The following is a 20,272-nucleotide window of genomic DNA, read 5'->3' on the forward strand; positions in this document are numbered from 1 at the left end:
GGGGAAACGTCGCTGAGACCCTGGGAAACAGGGCTTTGTGCAACTCAGCCTCAGCTAGGGCAGCCCGAGGAGGGGCATTTGGGTGGGCGTCCTTCAGGGTGGGAGCTCCTGGGCTGTCCTGGAATCTACCTGGGGCTCCTGCAGGCTGAGGCAGGAGGGAGGGGGCAACGGGATGGGGGACAGGGTCAGCCTTGTGGCCCATCCCGAGGGCATGGATACTGTCCCATAGGCAGAGGGGAGCGCTTGAGGAGTTGTGCATTTGGGGATGACAAGATCAGGACATCCACGTTCCTAAAGGTCAGGTTCCGTGAGGAGCAGGGCAGGAGTGGGGGAGGAGTGAGCTTGGAGGGAGGAGAACAGGTCGACCCAAGGGGTCTGTGTCTACTTCTTCCTCCAGTGCAGACCCTGGGAGAGGGCTGGGTGGACTCAAGGTAAATGCATTTAGGGGCCCATGGAATGGGTGGAGGAAACAGGAGCATTCTCACTTGGGGTCAGCTAGGGAGAAGGATGCGCCCAGGACATCAAAAGGAATGGCCAGCAAGGGATGAAGGGCAGGAGCATGAGAGCTGGCTCCACAGGGGCACCTCTGGGACCACCCTTCCTCCAGCCCTTGCTTGGTGGCCCCAAGGGGAGACCCTGCACAAGGCCAAGGGAGGGCTCCAAGGGCAGATGGCATCAGGGCACATGACCCTGGCCGTTTGAGGTCCAGGCCAGTCGTAGGAGTCAGAAGCCTATTAAAGAGCATTGGAGAGAGAGCAGGAGAGTGAGGGGGAACCAGAGGGGGCCGTAAGGGAAGGCCTTGGCATTCAAGATGGCACAGTGCGTGCGTGTGGGGCTGGAGCCACGGCCTGGAAATGCAGAGGGTACGAGGTGGAGGGGCTCTTGGGGAAGGGAGGGGACAGCTGTGGACAGGAGGAAGGTGTGGCATGAAGGGGGGGGCCCTACCTCTTCTCCCAAAGCCCTTGGCTGAGGGGAGAGAGGGGGCTCAAAGAGATCCAGGTTTGAAATGAATGCTGGGAGATGGGGGAAAGGGGGAAGTCCACACTGGGGAGGGGGACACTGTCCCCAGCCAAGCCAGAGGACACAGGGGGCCCCCTGGGGGGCTCCTAGGAGGCTGCGTTGAGGAGTCCTGGCTTTTCCCCTTCTATACAGCTGGGTGGATGGAGGCAGGGCCCAGGGTCTGTCCAGCTGCTCCCCTCAAGGAGTTCCTGGGGTCGTCAGCCCTGGGACCTGGTCTGACGACCCACCCCAAACGGGAGAGTGCGGCATTGGCTGAGGGGACCAGACCCAGCAGCGTCTCTGCCTGGCTCCCCTCTTCCGTCCCCAGGGACATGCGGATGGCTGCGGGGCGACGCGGTCCACAGCTCAGTCCGCGAGGGCCCGTGACATTTGCCAGGGCGTGGGCGCGGCTTGTTTGCGCCCCGAAGCGAGATGGCAAAGTACACAGCGCGGAGGAAAAGGGTCACACGCGGGGGCGCAGGAATCAGGCGGGTTTTATTGACCAGACGGCCGTCCTGGCCAGAGCTGCGAGCTGCGCGCCCGGGAAGCGGCAGCTACTCCTCCGGGGTCAGGCGCGGGGGCGCGGCGGGGAGGGGAAGCTCTCAGGGCGACCCTGCGGCCAGGCGGGGCCGGCGAAGGCGGTTTGCTGCAGGGGCCATGGCTGGGCGGGAGACGCGTCTCCGAAGGCTCTAGAAAGAACAGAGCAGGTCCGTGGGGAGGGGGCCGTGCGCACCCCATTGCCGCCCGGGCCGCTAGGGTAGAGGCTGCTCCGGGAAGGCCCTTCTCAGCGCCGAGTGGAGGATAGAGGGGCCGGAGGTTGCCCCGTGGACGCGCGGACGTGTGCTCCGGGCTCAGACCCCCGAGACTCCTGCCCCAGACCCCCGAGACTCCTGCCCGCTGCCAACCCGGCCTCCTTCCTCCCCCCACGTACCTGGCCCGCTCTGCGAAGGTCCAGGAGTGGGGGCCCAACCGCGGCTCCGGCTCCAGGGCGCGCGGGCTCCGGGGCGCACGGACGGGGAGCCCAGCCGGGGAGCTCCCGCGTCGCGCGTCCCACGGCTCCTGAGGCCCGGAGGGATACAGGAGAGCATCGCGGGCGGCGGGCCCCGGGGAGAGGTTGTCCCAGCCGAGGGGCCCAGCGGCTGCGGGCAGCGCGCGGCGCCACAGGTAGGGCGAGCGGCGCAGCCCCATGAGCAGGCCGGCGGCGCGGCCCACCGTGTGGTATCGGGGACTCGCCACGTGCTTGTACCAGGCGCCCGCCGGCGGCAGCACGAGCGGGAGCAGCAGCAGCGCGAGCAGCCGCCGGCTCGCAGGAGCCCCCCGCACCCCCCGGCCCTGCGCCAGGGCGCTCACGTCGACGGCCGCCCGGCAGGGCGGGCCAGGAACCGACTCGGCTGGGTCTGGGCGCGCCCCGAAATTGGGGCGTCGGGGAGCCGGAGCGCGAGAGGCTGGAAGTGAGCAGTGGTCCCGGCGGGTCCAGCTATAACTGCTTGGTGGCCCCGCCCCGCGCGCCCCCGCAGTACCCGCTGGGATCCCCACAGGTGGGGGCGGGGATGAAGAGGGAGCGCGGGCTGTGGGGCGGGGACGCGGTTCCGGAGCACCTTACTGAGTGGGCCTCGCCAGAGCTGGTCTTGAGCTCCCCCGGGGGCGCCTCCCCTTCTTGTCCGCCTACTCCCGCAGAGATGGAACTACCAGGAAGGCAGTCTGGGACCATGAGCCTCAGGGACCAAGCATGGGGGTAGGGGCGAGGGGACGTCCCTCGGCCAGACCCCTGCAGGTGGGGCCCGGGCAGAGCCAAGCCCGAAGGCTGGCAGAGTCCCAGTGGGATGACGCAGGAGAGCTGATTGGGAAGCCCTGGGCACCATTCAAGACCATTCTGTGTGGCTTCTCCCCTGAAGGCTGTCCCTTGTCTTTGCCTAACACAGCTCTCAAATCTGTGCCCACACCTGTCCTGTCCTGCCACCCCTAGCTTCTCCCACCAAGCCCCTTCCCCACTGCAGCCGGATGGAGACTTGGAAACCTCAAGCTGGATACACAGCTGTCCCTGAGGTGAGCGGTTCTCCAGCCCCTCCTCACACCTCCGGCCCTGGCAGGACAGGATAAGACCCTGCAACCTACAGGCCTCCTGAGGTCAGTCCCCTCCCCCACAGAACACTTTCTCATCCAGTCTCAATTTTTTGTCTGAACCAACAACCTGTGATTTTGCTGCCTCTGTGTCTCTATGCTTAGAACATCCTTCCCTCCTTTTCAACTTGGCAAACTCCTACTCATCTTTCAGGACTCTGCTTAAATGGCCCTGGTCTGAATAGTCCCCCCAGGATTCCTCCTGGCCTGCCTGGGCTTAACAATCCCCACCCAGAGGGCAGACTCCTAGCAGGTGCAAATTTTATTTTGAGGATGAATCCAGCCCTCAAAATAATCAGGCTTCCCCTCCCACAGCAACCACACCATTCATGGGCCACCCTCCAGGTCCAAGACACCAGGGATCTTGTTTGGGATCATCACGACATGTCTTATTTTGACCTCCAGACGATGCCATGGGTGGGACTATTACTGATTCCATTTTACCAATGGGAAAACTAAGGCCTGGGCAGAATTGGCTTACCCCAGATCATCTGCTGGATAAGTGGTGGGGGTTGGAGGGATGGGACATCCTAGACCCCCCACACAAGCCTTGGTTTAAGGGAATGAGGGATCCGGGTTGAGAGGGGTAGAGGAGGGGTGGGGGCAGAGGAAGGCACCTGGGTGGGTCTGGCGGTCCCTGAGGAGGTTTAGAACCAGCAGCAGTTCTCCCCTCAAACGCCACACAGAACTGGGGAGACGTGGGCCGTGGGGTCTGGTGGCCAGGTTCAAAATCTGACCCAGGCTTGACAGTGGTAGGTGCAGGGGAGAGGGTAAGTGCCCCAACCTCTCCTGCCTCAGTTTCCTGATTTGAAACCTGGGAGCAATAATAGTGGCCACTTCATCATCTTGTTGTGAGCATTGATGATCCAGTCCTGGGTCTTGGAACCGTGCCTGGCAGCCAGTAGGCACTCAATAAATGTCTGCAGCTAGGAGCTATTGTTGCTTTCCCAGAGGCTGACCAACCCCCCAGCCTGCCAGTGAAGACACTTTGATGGGGGGACGGGGTAGGGGATGCAGACGGAGCTGTTAGCGTGCCTGGAGGACCACAGGGACCAGGGGCCGCTGCAGCAGAAAGCTACCACCCACCGCCCCCATAGGGCTCCCCTGGGGCCCCTTGTCCTGGAGAGCCACCTGGAGTGTGCAGTGGGCGGACAGTACAGCACGACACAGCACGGGGGTCCCCTGCCAAGGGGAGGTGGATGCTCCTGGAACCCTGGGGAACTACAGTCCAGCCCGGGGAGGGCCTAGGGCGCCCCCTGGGGGTGCCCAGGGAACTTATGTGGGGGCGGGTCCATCAATATGGAAACTGATCAACAATGGTCTGTGCTGGGACCGGTCCCTGTGACAGTTACAAATGGGAGTACAGCTACAGGAGCAGCATAGATGAACCTCAAAAATGCAATGTGGGACAAAGAAGAGAACACTCTGCAGCATGACAGGTTCAGTGTGCTACCATTTTCTGAAGTTTAATACCAGCAATGGATTCCTCTGTCTTGTTTATTGCTGCAGCCCAAGGGGGTGAAAATATCGGGATGTATGGGGGGGATGTAGGCCACGTGGGAGCACCACTGGGCACGGTGTCTGCTGGGTGGGCGTGTGCAGAAGGCATGGCGGGGTGAGCCTAGGGCTGGCTAAAAGGAGGGAAACTCAGAATCACTTGAGGGTTCGTGGGGGTTCCCAGTTCAGGGTGCAGAGGAGGGGCCCCACCCAGTCCAGTGCCCAGGGGGCCTGGCGACTAAGGCTCTGCCTCCCCCTCCAGGGGTCTGGAGCCAAAGCTCCAGGGGAGAGGAGGTAATGATCCTCGTAGCCCAGGAGAGCTGACTCACCTCTCGTTCCCTCCACAGAACAGTCCCTCTTGGAGCAGCCGATCGTAGCTGGGTGTGTTTGCTCGGGGCCGGGACCACGTCTGCCCCAGCACTGAGCTGGCCCCAGAACAGGAACTGGAACTCCCCCATAAGGATGGGGTGAATGAGGAACTCTCTCTGTTTTGTCATTTTTTAAATTATCAATTTTATCAGGATAATATACATTATAAATCAAATGCTACTATAAGAAAGAAGAACAGCTGTCCCTGGCCACCCTTTCACATCCTGGTCCTGCTCTCCAGAGGCAACTGCTTCCAACTCTTTCAGCTGGTTCTTTAGTATTTATTTCCATATTTCAATCATAAGCTTAACTGCTATTTTTTTAAATGGTGGTCTTTTTAAGGAGGCATAACATACTTTCAGTAAACCGTGTGTATCTTAACCCTCACATATGTTGCCTCCGTGTACACCTACACCGGCAAGCTCAAAGCCCAGAACAGATAGAGAGGATTTCCAGCTTCCCAGGGGGCTCCCGCTATCCCTCCCTGGCTAGTGCCCCCAGCATGACACATCTGCCACTTAGGGCAGAAGTTCCAGGGCTGAGCGCCACTGACACCAGTAGGGGCTGTCTTTGCATGCAAGACGTTTAGCAGCATCCCTGGCCTTCACCCACTTTGGTAGACAGAATAATAGCCCCCCAAAGATGGTCACCCCCTCATCCCTGCAACCCATGAATATTTATGCTACGTGGTAAGGGAAAATTAGGCTGCAGATAAAACTAAGGTTGCTAATTAGCTGACCTTACTAGAATCTGGTTAGCCTCAATTATCCAGGTGGGCCCAATGTAACACGAGGGCTCCTGAGTGTGGAAGAGGGAGGCCGAGGCGGGGGGGTCTGTGAGGAAGGTGGAAGCAGAGCGTGGAGTGGTGCTGCCGACCTTGAGGGTGGAAAGTGCCTGTGACCCAGGGAACTCGGGGGGCCTCTAAGAGCGGGGAAGGCTCAGAAGCAGATTCTCCACTGCAGCTTCCAGAAAGGAACGTGTGCTCCCCACACCTTGCTTTTAGCTCGGTGTGACCCACTTTTAGACTCTGAGCTCCCAAACAGTGAAATGACAAACTTGTGTGGTTTTAAGCCACTAAGTTTGTGGTAATTGTTATCGCAGCCTCAGGAAAGTCATTCACCATTAGATGCCAGTAGCAGCCGTCCCGCCGTGAGAGCCCAGCATGTCTCCAGACATTTCCAAACATCTCCTAGGGGTAAAATCACGCCGGTTGAGAACTGCTGACTTAGGTTATAAACTATTTCTTTTTCTTTTTTCTTTTTTGAGACAGGATCTCACTCTGTCGCCCTGGCTAGAGTGCAGTGGCATCATCATAGCTCACTGCAACCTCAAACTCCTGGGCTCAAGGGATCCTCCTGCCTTGGCCTCCCAAGTAGCTAGGACTATAGGCACCACCACGCCTGGCTAATTATTCTATTTTTAGTAGAGATGGACTCTTGCTCAGGCTGGTCTCAAACTCCTGAGCTCAAGCGATCCTCCCACCTCAGCCTCCCAGAGTGCTAGGATTACAGGTGTGAGCCACTGTGCCTGGCCTTGCTAGTGAATTTTTACTTATGCTGTTGTATTTTGAATTTACATGAGCTCTTTCTTGTTCTGATTGTTTTGTGGTGGTTATTGTTGTCCAAGGCATCCTATTTTCTTTCTTTTTTTTTTTTTTTAATTTTTATTTTTTTTGAGACAGAGTCTCACTCTGTTGCCCAGGCTAGAGTGAGTGCCGTGGCGTCAGCCCAGCTCACAGCAACCTCAAACTCCTGAGCTCAAGGGATCCTCCTGTCTCAGCCTCCCGAGTAGCTGGGACTACAGGCATGTGCCACCATGCCCGGCTAATTTTTTCTATATATATTTTTAGCTGTCTATATAATTTCTTTCTATTTTTAGTAGAGACGGGGTCTCGCTCTTGCTCAGGCTGGTCTCGAACTCCTGAGCTCAAACAATCCACCCACCTCGGCCTCCCAGAGTGCTAGGATTACAGGCGTGAGCCACCACACCCGGCCGAAGGCATCCTATTTTCATTTCATGGAACCAGTATCTTTTATGTGGATATCAAATATAGTTCTTTCTAAAGTGTCCTTCCGCTCTCTGGGTCTGTTTGTTTTGGCCTGTCTTTCATTCTGCAGGCTTTCCCCACAAGCCTGGAGGGCTCTGGCCTCCTGCTTCCATTTAAGAATGAGACCCTACAGTGCTGCTCCCCAGCTCAATGCATGGACTTCCACGCACTCCTGCTTTCAGGGCCCTGTGTCACATACCCTCAGTGGTTCTGTGAGTGAAATTTCTCACTGGGGTTTCCCAGGGGTGTTTAGTCTTTAGAATGCTCTGAAAAACAAAGCACCTTCCTTCATCTTCTTTCTGTCATTCCAAAATTTGTTTGTATCTTTCCCTATCTGCTTCCCCCATCCTGTTCTCTTTGTGCTGGTGGATTAATAGCTTTTTCATTCCTTTGCTGTCCATTTAGTGGGGTTTCCTGAAGGTGAGACATCTGCATGGGGCCAGGCCATCTGATTTATTGTGTATAGTGATCCTGGTTTGCAAACGAGGACGTTAAGGACTTCAGTGAGCCAACCAAGGTCACCAGCAAATAAGTGGCAGAACTGAGTTTTTAAGCCCATTTCTGCCTGATTCTAAAGTCCAGGCTCATTGCCCCACAATATACCGCCTCCTCTCTAAAAGGGTTCAGATCTGGACAGGCTTGCTTCCTGGCAGAGGAAGCGAGTCCCAAGTGTGCCCGGCCCCCAAGGGTAGGGAGGAGGCCCACCAACAGCTGCAGAAACCCCAAGCCCCAGGACTCAGCCAGCCATTCAAACATGCCCGGACGACCCTCTGTGCAGGCTCCATGCTTGGCCGGTGTGCCCAGCAGTGAAGGGGACATGTTCCTTTCCCGCCTTCTATAGGTCCCTTCTCCAGAGGGCCGGGGCGAGATTGCCCCTAGCCCGGAGACCGGGGTCCCTCCGTGCTGTTGGAGGGTTTGAACAGGGTGCTAGGGAAGCAGCGTGGAGGAGCCTGGTGGCCAAGCTTGTGTGTGTTCCAAATACAAGAGAGAGGTCTGGGCTGGAGAGAGATGTTGGGTTCCTAACAAGGTTTCTAGATTTAGCAAACAAAAATACAGAAGTCCAGTTCAATTTGAATTTCGGAGGAACAACGAGTGACATCTGAGAACAGCCCGTCGACATTTGGACTTACTTCCGCTAAAACATTATTCCTCGTTCCTCTGAAACTCAAACTGGGCGTCCGTGTTTCATCCGGAAGTCCTAGTCCGCGGAGCCCGGCGGGGGAAGGCGGGCCGGGACACGGGTCCGGCCAGAGCAGCCCAGCGGGCGCGGGGGGCGCCGGACCTCCGAGCGGCCGGCTCCGGCTAGAGCGCCCGAGGCGGGCAGGGGCGCCGCTCTAGTCGGCGCCTCCCTGGGCCGGAAGCCGCGCCGCACACTTCCGCCGGGCGGGCCCGTTGCTGGGCGGGGCGGTGACGTCAGCCCGGAAGGGGCGGGCCCGCCGGGAGTCAGGCCGCGCCGCGCCGCGCCGCGCCGGCCGGGAGGGGGCAGGAGCCCGGACCATGGCGGCGGCGGCGGGCGCCGAGGGGCGGCGCGCGGCGCTGGAGGCGGCGGCGGCGCCCGAGCGGGGCGGCGGGAGCTGCGTGCTGTGCTGCGGGGATCTGGAGGCCACGGCGCTGGGCCGCTGCGACCACCCGGTGTGCTACCGCTGCTCCACCAAGATGCGGGTGCTGTGCGAGCAGCGCTACTGCGCCGTGTGCCGGGAGGAGCTGCGCCAGGTGCGTCGGGGGCGCCGGGGGCGGCGCGGGGGGCGCGGCAGGGCGGGGCGCCCGGCGGCCGGAAGGGGACTTTGCCTTCCCGCTGTCCGGCGGCGGGCCTGGCAGCGCCGGCTCCCCCGGGAGAGGCCTGGTCGGGCCAGCTGGGGCGGGGTCCGGCCGCGGCGCGTCCGGGCGGCGAGGCAGGATGCGGCCAAGCTGGGCGGAGGACAGCTGTCTGTGGGGACAGAACCTGGGGACTTTCCCCCTGTGCCCCGGGAGTTCCTGCTGGGCCACAGGAAGGGCCCTGATCAGATCGAAAACTCTGACCTCGTCTTCGGAGTTCATTCTGTAGAGGTCTCCATTCGGCTGGAGAGAAGAAGGCAAGAGGCGGTTTGTCCTGGAGGCAGAGGGCCGAATTCCTTCAGAGACTGGTGTTTCCATCTGTCGAGTGGCGATGACACTCCGACCTTCCCACCAGAGGGGAAGGTCTCCAGGTTCTTGGCGGGAAGGGATAAAAGTGTTAGGAAGTTGTCCTCCTTGCCGGTTCGACTTTGGGGCTCAACTCCAGAGTGAGTGCGAGATGTTTCTGTCTCTGTCCAGACTTGGAAGTGCTGGAGGGGTCAGAAGGCGCCATGGAGGTTCCCCCACCCTCTCCGCAGTGGCAGCTGCTGGCTCTGAGCACCTAGCTGGAGATCCCTGGGTTTGCTGCGCTTAAAGATCTGTTTGCTTCCAGGATTGTGAAATTCCCGTGGTTCATAGAATGCTTCTGCTGGTGACATCTGTCAGGGAATCTGACTTTGCTCTAAGTGACTCAGAGAGAGCAGCGTTGAGGAATAGGTTCTTTGTTTTTTTGAAAAGTAGACATTTGTGTTAAAAGGGCCAAAGAAACGCTGTAAAATCTTTTGAGCATTTTGTGGGTATCTACCTGTGCTCTGTTGGAAAAAGACGCTTGGAGATGCTCTCTGCTGCGGCGGAAGGAGGCAGGCCCAGACCCAGGAGAGAGCTGGGGTGTAGGAACAGTCAGGAAGCCTTTGGCCTGTGGCTTACTCAGAGGGCGCCTCCCAGCTTTGCCAGAGCCTGCCTTGCCAGCCAGTCTTGCACAGCATGACGTAACTCTCCAAAAGGCAGGTTGTCCAGCACACCTGTAGCTTCCTTCCAGGGAGGAAGGTGCTATGGAGGTCTTTACTTGTGAGGTCCTGGCCCCGGGTACAGGTATCATGCAGGAAATTCGTGAACACCACATATGGTTGCTATAGCCAGCGTCCGCCCTCTGCCTCCTTGCGGGCCCCACAGCTCCAAGAGCTCCGTGGCAAGAGGCTGTTGACATGAGCTGTCATCAGGCTCCTGCTGGGGTGTGGTTTGGAACCAGTGCCCCTGGCCGAGCCAGGGCTTCCTCTGGGGCTGCCCCACATTACTGGGCAGCAGGAGGGGGTCCTAGGAAGTTTGCTATTTAGTGAGAAAATGCCACCCAGCTCAGCTTGATGCCCTCCTCTCCTCTCGTTTTCCGTCCACTCATGAACTTGCAGCTTCACCCTGGCCCTGCCTTTCCTCTGCGCTGCTGTCTCGTGTCAGGAATTACCTCTGCCCAGCCCTCCCTTGTGGGACTGTGTCTCTGTGAAAACGGTGAGGAAGGTGTGCGAGATGCTGTGTCGAACAGGCCGGCTTCATTTGCTGGTTAACTCCGTACACCTTGACCGAGACCTTCCCTGTGGGGAGACCTTCCCTGTGGAGGCCCGGGCAGGGGCTGGTCGGGCGGACTCGGCCTGGCCCTGCAGCTGCTGGTCAGGCGAGGAGCCAGGTCAGCCCAGACTGCCCAGCAGGTGCCCTTGTCGGAAGAGAGCTGGCGGCTGCACTGGTCTTGGTGGGCACAGCTGAGTGAGACCTCTGGGTTCTGTCCCTTCTCTGGACATGACTTTGTCACGGGCTGTTTTCTGTTTTGCTCACCACCTCCTCCTGCTCCCTGGTGCTGCAAGAGTCTGAGGGGCTGCAGGCCACTCGGTGCAGCCCCTCCATCACCTCACAGGCAGGCCATGGTTGGGGGACCCCGACAGCCAGCCCATGGTTACCCCAAGGCCCAGGTCAGGAGACCGGACCTGCTGATTCAGGTCATGTTTTTCTACTGTTAACGTCCCTTCCCTATCATACTGTGGCCCTGGCCCACTCTGTACGATTATCCCCATTCCTGTCCCCAGCTGGGCTGTCTAGATGACCCCCCCCCACCGTACCCCTCCCCAGGCCTGGGCTGGCCCCGCCGTCGGCTCACTCTTGCGGGTGCTCATTGCTGGTATCACTTGGCACTCGGTCCCTGCCCACTGCCAGGCCCTAGGCAGACACTCACAGCCGTCCCGAGGGGCTGTGTGGGGCTCCTGTTCCTGCAGGCCTCTCGGCCCACTGACCTCACGCTCCTCGGGGACGGGCCCGACTGTCCCGGGCCTCACCCAGCGTGTCCCTTCCCCTCAGTCATTTGCCACCCAGGGCAGCCCTCCTCCAGCGTCCAGGTCTGGTCTGGCCTGCCCTTCTGTCCTCATACTGTGGCCCCTCCCGCCAGGTGATCTAGAGCTGTGGTCTCCCTGCCTCCTTCCATCTGTAGCCCCAGGCTGGCCCTCTGTCACTGGCCCCACATTCCCCTGTCCCCAGCCTGGCCTCACTGTAGTGTCACCGGGGAGGCAGGGTCTTGCTGGTGGTTCCCTGCCCATCCCTGGCCTGGCTGCCATACCCTCGTGCTCAGCCTTGTCCAGCCACTTGCCTGCCCTCACCCTCTGTGGGTAAGAAGGACACTGGCCACACTGGCTTACACTGCTGTCCTGCTGTCGATCCTCAGGTCTGGGGGGCCAGTCCTGGTCTCCCTGTCACTTCTCTTCCTCCTCAGGGTCCCCACCAGCAGTGAGCGCTCTCCATGCGCAGCCCAGTGGCTCCAAGCCTGCTGCCCACTCTCAAGCAAACCCCAGCCTTGACCCTGTGTTGCCCGGAGCAGTTCTTTCCTGAGCCTCTCCCTGTGGCTCCTGTCCTTCCGTGTGATCAGGGTGCCTGCCCCTCCCACTGTGCAGACAGACCCCCCACCCAGACTCGGCTCAGTGGGCACCCTCAGGCCTTCCATGTGATCAGGGTGCCTGCCCCACCCACTGTGCAGACAGACCCCCCACCCAGACTCGGCTCAGTGGGCACCCTCAGGCCTTCCATGTGATCAGGGTGCCTGCCCCACCCACTATGCAGACAGACCCCCCACCCAGACTCGGCTCAGTGGGCATCCTGACAGCCCTGCCCTGCGCCCACTGCTTGCCCTCTTGGTCCTGCTGCCTCAGTGGCATGAGCAGCGCCCTTGGCGTGGTGCAGCCGGCCTGGCTTCCTAGCACACACCCCCTGGTGCCCTCGTCCCTCTTGCTCTGGGCTGCTCTGGGTCCTTCCCGCTGGGCACTGTTGGCCCTCCCTGACCCCGCCTCATCCCGGCCACTCTGCCCACCTCCCCACCTCTCCTCTGCCCCCGCTGCTTCCTGGCCCCTTCAGAGAGGCTGACTCTGAGTCCCCCTGTCCCACCAGTGCTGTCCCACAGAGGTTTCTTATGGGCTTGCAGCGGGAGGGCATTGCTCGGGGATTGGGGAATTCGGTGCCAGGAGGCGCAGGGTGGCAAAGACAGACTAGTGTCCAGTGTCCTTAGCGTGGCCTGGCACTGTACCCACACAGGTGGCACTCTGAGGAGACACAGGTTAGGGGTGCCCTGGGGCCCCCACAGCCCGGGAGGAGATGGGGCTCCCCACCGCAGCCGAGTCCCGGCCTGTCTCCACACAGCCCAAAGAGACGCCACCCAGGGCGGAGCGGAGCGCACAGCTGGGAGGCGGTGACGGGGGCACCCCTGGCACGAGTTTCCTCTGGGGAAGGAAGTCGATCCTCCGCTGAGTCTGCTGGGCTTGGATGCTTTTTGGCAGCCTCGGGGAGTTCCCTCGAGCTGCTCTTCTGGCCGCCTTGCAGGCAGACGCTGGGGCTCCTGGAGCCCCCGCCTGCGCTGCCTCAGGGAAGCTGCCGTGGGGGTGTGGCCCGCCGTGGGGGTGTGGCCCGCCGTGGGGGTGTGGCCCGTTCGGTGCCTGTGAGTCCTGGCAGTCAGCCCCCCAGGGCCCCTGTGCACCTGCTGGGGCCTGAGCTGGGAGGTCGGGAGGCAGGGCTGAGCGCGAGCTCCCCCAGGAGGGCAGGTCCCACGAGAAGAGGCCAGCACAAGGCCAGGGACCTTCCCCACGTCCGGGCCTCGGGAGAGCTGCCAGGAAGGAAGAAAGCCAGGGACAGGGGTGGTGCAGCCCACAGGGACCAGCAGCCTCTGTGATGCTTGGGGCGGAGCTGTGCCTCCCACTTGAAGACTGTGGTGGGAGGGGCTGAGGCGCCCACCCGGGCTCAGCGCGTGGCAGGGACACAGAGGTAGGTGGCCAGATCCATCCCGCCCAGCCTCGCCTGACATGACAGAGGGCGAGAGAGGTCTGCTGGGCCACTGCTCTTTTGGAGGGACCAGCCCTCTCCCCTAGCGTGTGGTGGCAGAAGTGGGGGCCGAGCTCTCTTGGCTCTCTCCAGGACCCTGTTAAAAGGGGAACCAGCTCTACTCTGCTGCTGGGGACAGAGCCACCCAGCACCCCAAGCACGTGTGGGGCTCACTCTCCCAAGTTCATGGCTGTCCTGGTCCCAAATGTCCTCTTTGGTTAGGGCCAAACATAACAGAGATGACCTTGGCCTGACCTTTCCCAAGGTGAGGACATCCCTGGGTGTCCGGGGAGGCCTCGGAGCTGAGGCCTGACCAGTGCCAGGCTCGGGGCAGTGGCTGAGCGGGAAGCGGGTGGAGAGAAGACAGCCACGGGTGGGCTTGATCCCCGGAGGGGTGTGATGGTACCAGAGGTCCTCACCAGAGGGGCTTCGTGGTGAGAAGGGGGTGCTGCAGGGTGAGGGAGCCCCAGGCGGGAGGAGTGGGAGCCTGAGCCTGCTGGGGACAGGAGTCTGCAGAGGGGCAGAGCAGGCCTTGCCCCCGCCCTTGCAGGAGGAGACAAGAGCGGGGTCTTTGGGCAGCCAGGCTCCGGCAGGTGCTGCAGACCCCTGAGAGATGGGCCCTGGCTGCGGGTTTCTGTGCCAGCCCTGCCGAGTGGCATCCGGTCGTCCCCGAGGCGCCCCAGACCTTCCCGAATGACAGGCAGGGAGCAGTGAGGTGGTCGGCTCAAGAGGCCAGTCCTGTGGTGGCGTCATGGAAACGCAGAGGAGGGGGTGCTGAATGAGGGTGGCTTGACGCAGGGTCACCTGATGCATCATGGCTGGTGGCCTTCCCTGCTTCCTCCGAGGCTGCTTGGAGTGTGTGCATCTCTCCCCTCCGTGAGAGCTCCCCACGGGGTGGGGCTGGGGCCAGGCCGCGGCCACCTGGGGACCCGCCTGGCCACCTAGTGGAGAGGCCGGGTATTTCGCGTCTGTCCTCTGCGCGGCAACCCCAGGCAGTGGGCTGGGGTGAGGAAGGGAGGCCTGGGTGCGCCTGGCCACTGCCCGCCGAGGCCTCTGAGGATGTCCCCTTCCTCTGAGCTCTGTGGCCCTGCTTACCCCCCGCTCTCGGTTCCAGGTGGTCTTCGGAAAGAAGCTTCCTGCCTTCGCCACGATCCCCATCCACCAGCTGCAGCACGAGAAAAAGTACGACATCTACTTTGCAGACGGAAAAGTGTTTGCCTTGTACAGGTGAGAGGGATCCTCAGGCCCGGAGTCCAAGCATCTGTGTGGCCCTTTGTGGCGGGGACGGGGTGCGTGGTGCGCCTGACTGCAGGGCCAGGTGCCTACCCCAGCTTCCACGGACCAGCTGTACGACATCAGTGAGTTCCTCTCCTGTGACCAGGGTGCTCGCCCTGCCCTCCTAGGGTGGCATAGAGAGGGCAGGTGCGCTCAGGGAAGGCACCACAGGGTGGGGACAGCGTCTGCCTTCTGGGGCTCTGTGAGGGACACGTGAGCTCCTGTGAGTCAGGCTTTAGCCTGTGGTCTGAAAAGCCAGTAAAGGGCACAGTTGTCACGGGGGTGGTCCCTATCTTGTGGGGGCGGCTCGCTGGCTCAGGGCTAGGGCAGAGCTTCTGACCCAGGCCCCGGTTTGGGCTCAGCCATCGTCTCCTGGGTCTCAGACCGACCTTACTCAAGGCCGTGCTCGCCTCCTGCCCAGGTTACGGGCCTGGAGAGTGGCCCTGCCCCACGTGGTGACACTGAATGTCCAGGGACATGAGTGGCTCCCGGTGTCTCCCCAGGCAGCTGCTGCAGCATGAGTGCCCGAGGTGCCCCGAGCTGCCACCCTTCAGCCTCTTCGGGGACCTGGAGCAGCACATGCGGAAGCAGCACGAGCTCTTCTGCTGCCGGCTGTGCCTCCAACACCTGCAGGTGCGCCCCCAGGGACCCCAGGAGAGCCCGGCAAGCAGCGGTGCAGGGGGTGGAGCCACACAGCCCTGAGGGCTCGTCCGCGCTGCCCCTGATCCTGGACGGCTCGCAGCGGCTTCAGGGTGGTCCCCCCGTGTCATGCTGCACATGGCCTGGGCGGGGGGGAGCTTCCCGTGGCTGAGGGACCCACCAGGCTCTTGGAGCCCGGGGCTCTGGGCCAGAGCTGGTCCATGGAGGCCCCTCCTGCTGCTGCTCCGCGCCGGCCGGCCGTGGGAAGAGGCGGGAGGCCGGATGCCCCGCCCTATGCCCAGCCCCCCTTACCCTGCAGATCTTCACGTACGAGCGCAAGTGGTACTCGCGCAAGGATCTGGCTCGCCACCGCATGCAGGGGGACCCTGACGACACGTCGCACCGCGGGCACCCCCTCTGCAAGTTCTGTGACGAGCGCTACCTAGACAACGACGAGCTGCTCAAGCACCTGCGCCGCGACCACTACTTCTGCCACTTCTGCGACGCGGACGGCGCCCAGGACTACTACAGGTGGGTGGGGGCACAGAGGTGGCCCTGCCCCGGGGCCCCGGCCGAGCGGTGACGCTGGCCGGGCTCCTGCTAACACCCTGTCCCGCGCCAGCGACTACGCGTACCTGCGAGAGCACTTCCGGGAGAAGCACTTCCTGTGCGAGGAGGGCCGCTGCAGCACGGAGCAGTTCACCCACGCCTTCCGCACCGAGATCGACCTCAAGGCCCACAAGACGGCCTGCCACAGCCGGAGCCGCGCCGAGGCCCGCCAGAACCGCCAGATCGACCTGCAGTTCAGCTACGCACCGCGGCACTCACGCCGGAACGAGGGTGAGCGGGGTGCTCGTGGGCCCCAGCCTGGCCTGGGCGCCCTGGGGGGCGGGGTCCACACGGCCAGAGCTCTGGAGGCCTCAGACCTCGGTCTGGAAGCAGATCCCCGCGGCTCAGGGGAGATGAGGGTGAGGGGCTACCCATGGAGCCTTCACCTCCTCTTCCATTGGACGCGTGGTGAGCAGCGAATGTGGGGGACACTTCCTCCCCTGGTGCTCCGATCTGCTGGTCTGGGGGGCCCCGGGCTCTCCCCTTGGGTCAGGAGGCTGTGACTGAGCGGCTGCTGTGACTGGGCACCCAGGTCCTGGAGGGCTGTGGCCGGTGTGGACTTGCAAGCTGTCCGTGCCCGTCCCCCGGGCTCAGGTGCCATGGGGGGGCCGGGGAGCCTCTGCTGTCCAAGCCTGGGCATTAGCCTTGGTCGCTCCTGCTGCCGTCCCAGGGCCAGGGGCAGTGACAGGCTGGCTGTCGGCTTCAGGGGTCGTCGGAGGCGAGGACTACGAGGAGGTGGACAGGTACAGCCGTGCGAGCCGGGCTGGCACGCGCGGAGCCCAGCAGAGCCGCCGAGGAAGCTGGAGGTACAAGAGGTAGGAGGATTTGTGTGCTGTTGATTTCTCCTGGCACCGCCTGGCCAGCAGCGGAGCTGGGCATAGCTCGGGGGTCAGGGGACTTGGCCAGAGCTTTCGGGTCCTGAGTGTGGCAGCAGGGTCTGCTCAGTGTCGTGTCTGGGGAGGAGTCTTTCTCTTTCCTCTGGTTTTACCCGTAGCCTGAGGTTTGCGGCGGGTAGAGGGCTCTGTGTCACTTGGGAGGTCAGTGCAGTTGTGCTGGGAAGTGCTGGCCCAGCAGGTACCTGTGTCCCAGCGGGGCAGAGGCATCAGGTCCCAGCTGTGCCCCAAGCACTAGGCCCAGGCTTTGCTCATCTGAGGCTGTGGCCCTGTGCCCTGCCCAGCCTGAAGGCCAGTCTCCCACCCCAGGGAAGAAGAGGACCGAGACATGGCGGCTGCTGTCCGGGCCTCAGTGGCCGCGCAGCAACAGGAGGAGACACGCAGGAGCGAGGACCGGGAGGAGGGCAGCAGGCCCAAGAAGGAGGAGGCAGCAGCGAGGGGGCCTGAGGAGCCCCGTGGTCCCCGGCGCGTGCCCCGGGCTCAGGGTGAAGGCCCAGGTGAGCCAGCCCTGCCCAGGCCGGGGGGCAAGAGGCCAGCTCGTGAGGAGCTTGGTGCCCAGGACCGTCAGGGCCTCTGCTCGGCGGAGGGGAGCACCCTCGTGCTCCCTGATCCCCCGAGGGCCTGTCCCTGCCCCTGACCTGGGGTCCTTTTCATTTCTTGTAGGTCCCAAGGAAACCTCAACAAACGGTCCTGTAGGCCAAGAGACCTTGCCAGCGATGGGACCAGTGACAGGGGCTGCCCCCCTGAGGTGTGTCGGGGGCTGGGCAGGGTGCGGGGCACCTGCAGGTGGTGGGTGGGCCAGTGTGGAGCGGGCTGAGGCCTGGTGAGCCGCTGACCAGCTCTCCCCTTCCTGGACTTAGTGCCCTCCCGCCATCCACCCCCAAGCTCAAGGACGAAGACTTCCCCAGTCTCTCCGCCTCCGCTTCCTCCTTCTCCACGGCGGCAGCCCTGGGGCCTGTGGGGCTGGCGCTGGTGTACCCTGTTCCTGCCAGAGGCAGAGGCAGGAACACCTTCCAGGAGGAGGACTTTCCCGCCCTGGTGTCCTCAGCGTCCAAGCCCAGCACCGCCCCCACCAGCCTCATCTCTGCCTGGAACAGCAGCTGCAGCAAGAAGGTGGCGCAGCCCACCCCAGCGGTCCAGGCTGCCGGTGGCGGCAGCCAGCCCACCAGGAAGGCTGGGAAGGGGAGCAGGGGCAAGAAGGGCGGCCCACCCGCCGTGGAGGAGGAGGAGGGCTCGCAGGAGCTGCGGAGCGCACGTTCCACGGTCTCTGCCTCCTCCCTGTTGGCGCCGGCCTCCGCCCAGACCTCCAAGGTCAGCAGAAAGAAGAAGGTGGGCTCCGAAAAGCCCAGTGCCACGTCACCCCAGCCACTGCCCCCCAGCTGCCCTGCAAAACCCCTCGGGGCTGAGCAGGTCCCCGAAGCTCCCGCCAGCAGAGGTGAAGGGACAGTTGCTGTCATCAACGGACACGCAGAGGGCCCAGTCCTGGCACGGGGTGCCCCCAAGGAACCCCCTGGGCTCCCAAGGCCCCTGGGGCCCCTCCCTTGCCCCACGCCCCAGGAAGACTTCCCAGCGCTCGGCGGACCCTGCCCACCCCGGATGCCTCCTCCCCCAGGTGCGTGCGCTGGGCTCAGGCTTGTTCCTCAGATGTCTGGGGTGGGGCCAGGGTAGCAGAGCGAGGCCAGAGCAGGTGGGCACAGACTGGAGCATGGCCCGCAGGCGTGAGGTGTGGGGAAGCCTGTGCCCTGGCTCCCGGCAGCCTCTGCCAGCTGCAGCGCGTCAGGATGCAGGGACAGCCATCTGCGACCCACATGGCCTCGGGCCACCCCTTGACTGCTCTGTGTCACTTTCCTCCCCATGGAACAAGAGACTGTAGTGCCTTGTAGGGCTGCGGGCGTGTGAGGGCGGCGCAGGTGCTGGCCCTGGGCTGCTCTGCGGCAGGTGTGGCCAGTGAGGGTCACGCCCAGGCCTTGTCCTGCCACCCCTACAGGCTTCAACGCTGTGGTGCTCCTGAAGGGCACACCACCCCCACCCCCGCCAGGGCTGGCGCCCCCCGTCAGCAAGCCACCCCCCGGCTTCTCTGGCCTCCTGCCCAGCCCCCACGCGGCCTGTGTCCCCAGCCCCACCACCACCACGAAAGCGTAAGTGCAGGTGGGCTGCCTGGCCCGCGCCGCTGGGGGCTGGGGGAAAGGTGCCCTCCCCTTGGGCCACCCTGAAGGCTGAGGCCTCCACTGCCTCCTCTTCCTGTCCTGACTGACCCCCAGGCCCAGGCTGCCGCCTGTACCACGGACCTACCTGGTCCCCGAGAACTTCCGGGAGAGGAACCTGCAGCTCATCCAGTCCATCAGGGACTTCCTGCAGAGCGACGAGGCCCGCTTCAGCGAGTTCAAGAGCCACTCGGGGGAGTTCAGACAGGTCAGGGGCCAGGGGTGCGGGGGGCTGGCCTGCCTGTCCAGGGCCAGGCCTGGGGCGGAGTGACTGAGTCTGGCTCTCCGCGTGGCAGGGCATGATCTCTGCTGCCCAGTACTACAAGAGTTGCCGGGACCTGCTCGGGGAGAACTTCCAGAAGATCTTTAACGAGCTGCTGGTGCTGCTGCCCGACACCGCCAAGCAACAGGAGCTGCTGTCTGCTCACGCCGACTTCCACAGCCGGGAGAAGCCTCCTGGCGCCAAGTCCAGGAAGAATAAGAAGAGTGCGTGGCAGACCGACACCCGGCAGGCGGGCCTGGATTGCTGCGTGTGCCCCACCTGCCAGCAGGTCCTTGCTCACGGAGACGTCAGCAGCCACCAGGCGCTGCACGCCGCCCGGGACGATGACTTCCCCTCCCTGCAAGCCATTGCCAGGATCATCACGTAGCTCCCGCCGGCATGGACGGGCGCCGTCACACCCGTGAGCATCCTTTCTCCTTCCTTCGTCCTCCTGGCTGCCAGGCGGCCAGGAGGGGCCCTGGTGAGGCCGCCTGCTCATCCTTTCGGGTGGCCGGGCCCACCAGGGAGTGGCCAGGAAGGTCTACCCTGCCTGTCAGCACTCTGCCACGCAGAAGTTCCGTCCCCTGTGTCGGCAGTGGTCTTGGTTTCTATTCTGCTTTTGGAAGGCGCCAGGGGAGGGAAGGGCTGGGGTGCAGAGACGTGTCCCTGCTGTCAAAGCCAGAGGTCACAGCGGCCTGATCTGGGCCCTCTGGAAGCTGAAGGCTGCAGCACCTGCGGCCCCAGACCCGGCAGCTGTGGGTCCACTGGTGCTGGAGTCAGATGTCACATGTGTTGTGTAAACAGTTGGCTGTTCCGTGATTCAAGAATGTTCAGGATTAAAAACAGACACGAAATTGTGCTACTTGAAGTTGAATCTTTTTATGAGACAAGCTGAATCTAGGATCTCAAATTGCCTCTGGCCTTTTATAAGACAGTTTATCTTCAAATAAATTTATTTTGCAATACTGCACCTAGCTGGCGTCCTGAGCTTCTCTTGCCTCCCGAGTGCACCCGAAGCCGTATTCAGAAGTGGGGGGGGGTGTCTCTGGGACACTGTGGCAAAGTAACTTATCCTCAGTTATCTGGATCTAGTTCACTGAAACCCCTGCTTTCTGCTTCAAACACATAAACAGCAAAAAGGTCCTAAACACACAGCCACGTTCAAACCAGGCAAAGAAAACGTCCCTGGATAAGAAACAACAGA

At 62.3% G+C, this 20,272-nt stretch overlaps 2 protein-coding genes across 4 annotated transcripts; one reads left to right on the forward strand and one right to left on the reverse strand.

Moving 5' to 3' along the window:
• Positions 1 to 1,477: 1,477 nt before the first annotated feature.
• NPW (neuropeptide W) lies at positions 1,478 to 8,532 on the reverse strand. The gene is made up of 3 exons (XM_069485711.1): positions 8,406 to 8,532; positions 1,931 to 2,567; positions 1,478 to 1,688 (listed from the first exon to the last, which is right to left on the reverse strand). Exons 1-3 carry the CDS (start codon positions 8,530 to 8,532, stop codon positions 1,568 to 1,570), a joined length of 885 nt encoding a protein of 294 aa, XP_069341812.1. The 3' UTR covers positions 1,478 to 1,567.
• Positions 8,531 to 20,023, forward strand: ZNF598 (zinc finger protein 598, E3 ubiquitin ligase). 3 transcript variants are annotated; one of them, XM_069487097.1, is made up of 12 exons: positions 8,531 to 8,746; positions 14,301 to 14,413; positions 14,965 to 15,094; positions 15,420 to 15,631; positions 15,678 to 15,940; positions 16,416 to 16,524; positions 16,912 to 17,099; positions 17,266 to 17,371; positions 17,463 to 18,214; positions 18,590 to 18,740; positions 18,864 to 19,014; positions 19,103 to 20,023. In XM_069487097.1, exons 1-12 carry the CDS (start codon positions 8,531 to 8,533, stop codon positions 19,454 to 19,456), a joined length of 2,745 nt encoding a protein of 914 aa, XP_069343198.1. In that variant the 3' UTR covers positions 19,457 to 20,023. The 3 variants fall into 3 exon arrangements, with proteins under 3 accessions (XP_069343198.1, XP_069343199.1, XP_069343200.1); XM_069487098.1 differs by having other exon boundaries at positions 15,723 to 15,940; XM_069487099.1 differs by having other exon boundaries at positions 15,723 to 15,940; positions 17,266 to 17,350.
• The last annotated feature ends 249 nt before the right edge of the window (positions 20,024 to 20,272 follow it).

The sequence above is a fragment of the Eulemur rufifrons genome, chromosome 14 (assembly GCF_041146395.1).
Source record: "Eulemur rufifrons isolate Redbay chromosome 14, OSU_ERuf_1, whole genome shotgun sequence".
In the NCBI taxonomy this organism is placed as follows: Eukaryota; Metazoa; Chordata; class Mammalia; order Primates; family Lemuridae; genus Eulemur; species Eulemur rufifrons.

Coding starts and splice junctions, on each gene's coding strand:
- NPW (XM_069485711.1), bottom strand. CDS start 8,532: ATGGTCCGGGCTCCTGCCCCCTCCCGGCCGGCGCGGCGCGGCGCGGCG. Junction 2,568..8,405: donor CGGGCCCGCCCGGCGGAAGT/GTGCGGCGCGGC, acceptor CCCGCCCCACAG/CCCGCGCTCCCTCTTCATCC. Junction 1,689..1,930: donor ACCTTCGCAGAGCGGGCCAG/GTACGTGGGGGG, acceptor TGTTCTTTCTAG/AGCCTTCGGAGACGCGTCTC.
- ZNF598 (XM_069487097.1), top strand. CDS start 8,531: ATGGCGGCGGCGGCGGGCGCCGAGGGGCGGCGCGCGGCGCTGGAGGCG. Junction 17,100..17,265: donor GGCTCAGGGTGAAGGCCCAG/GTGAGCCAGCCC, acceptor CATTTCTTGTAG/GTCCCAAGGAAACCTCAACA. Junction 17,372..17,462: donor TGTGTCGGGGGCTGGGCAGG/GTGCGGGGCACC, acceptor TCCTGGACTTAG/TGCCCTCCCGCCATCCACCC.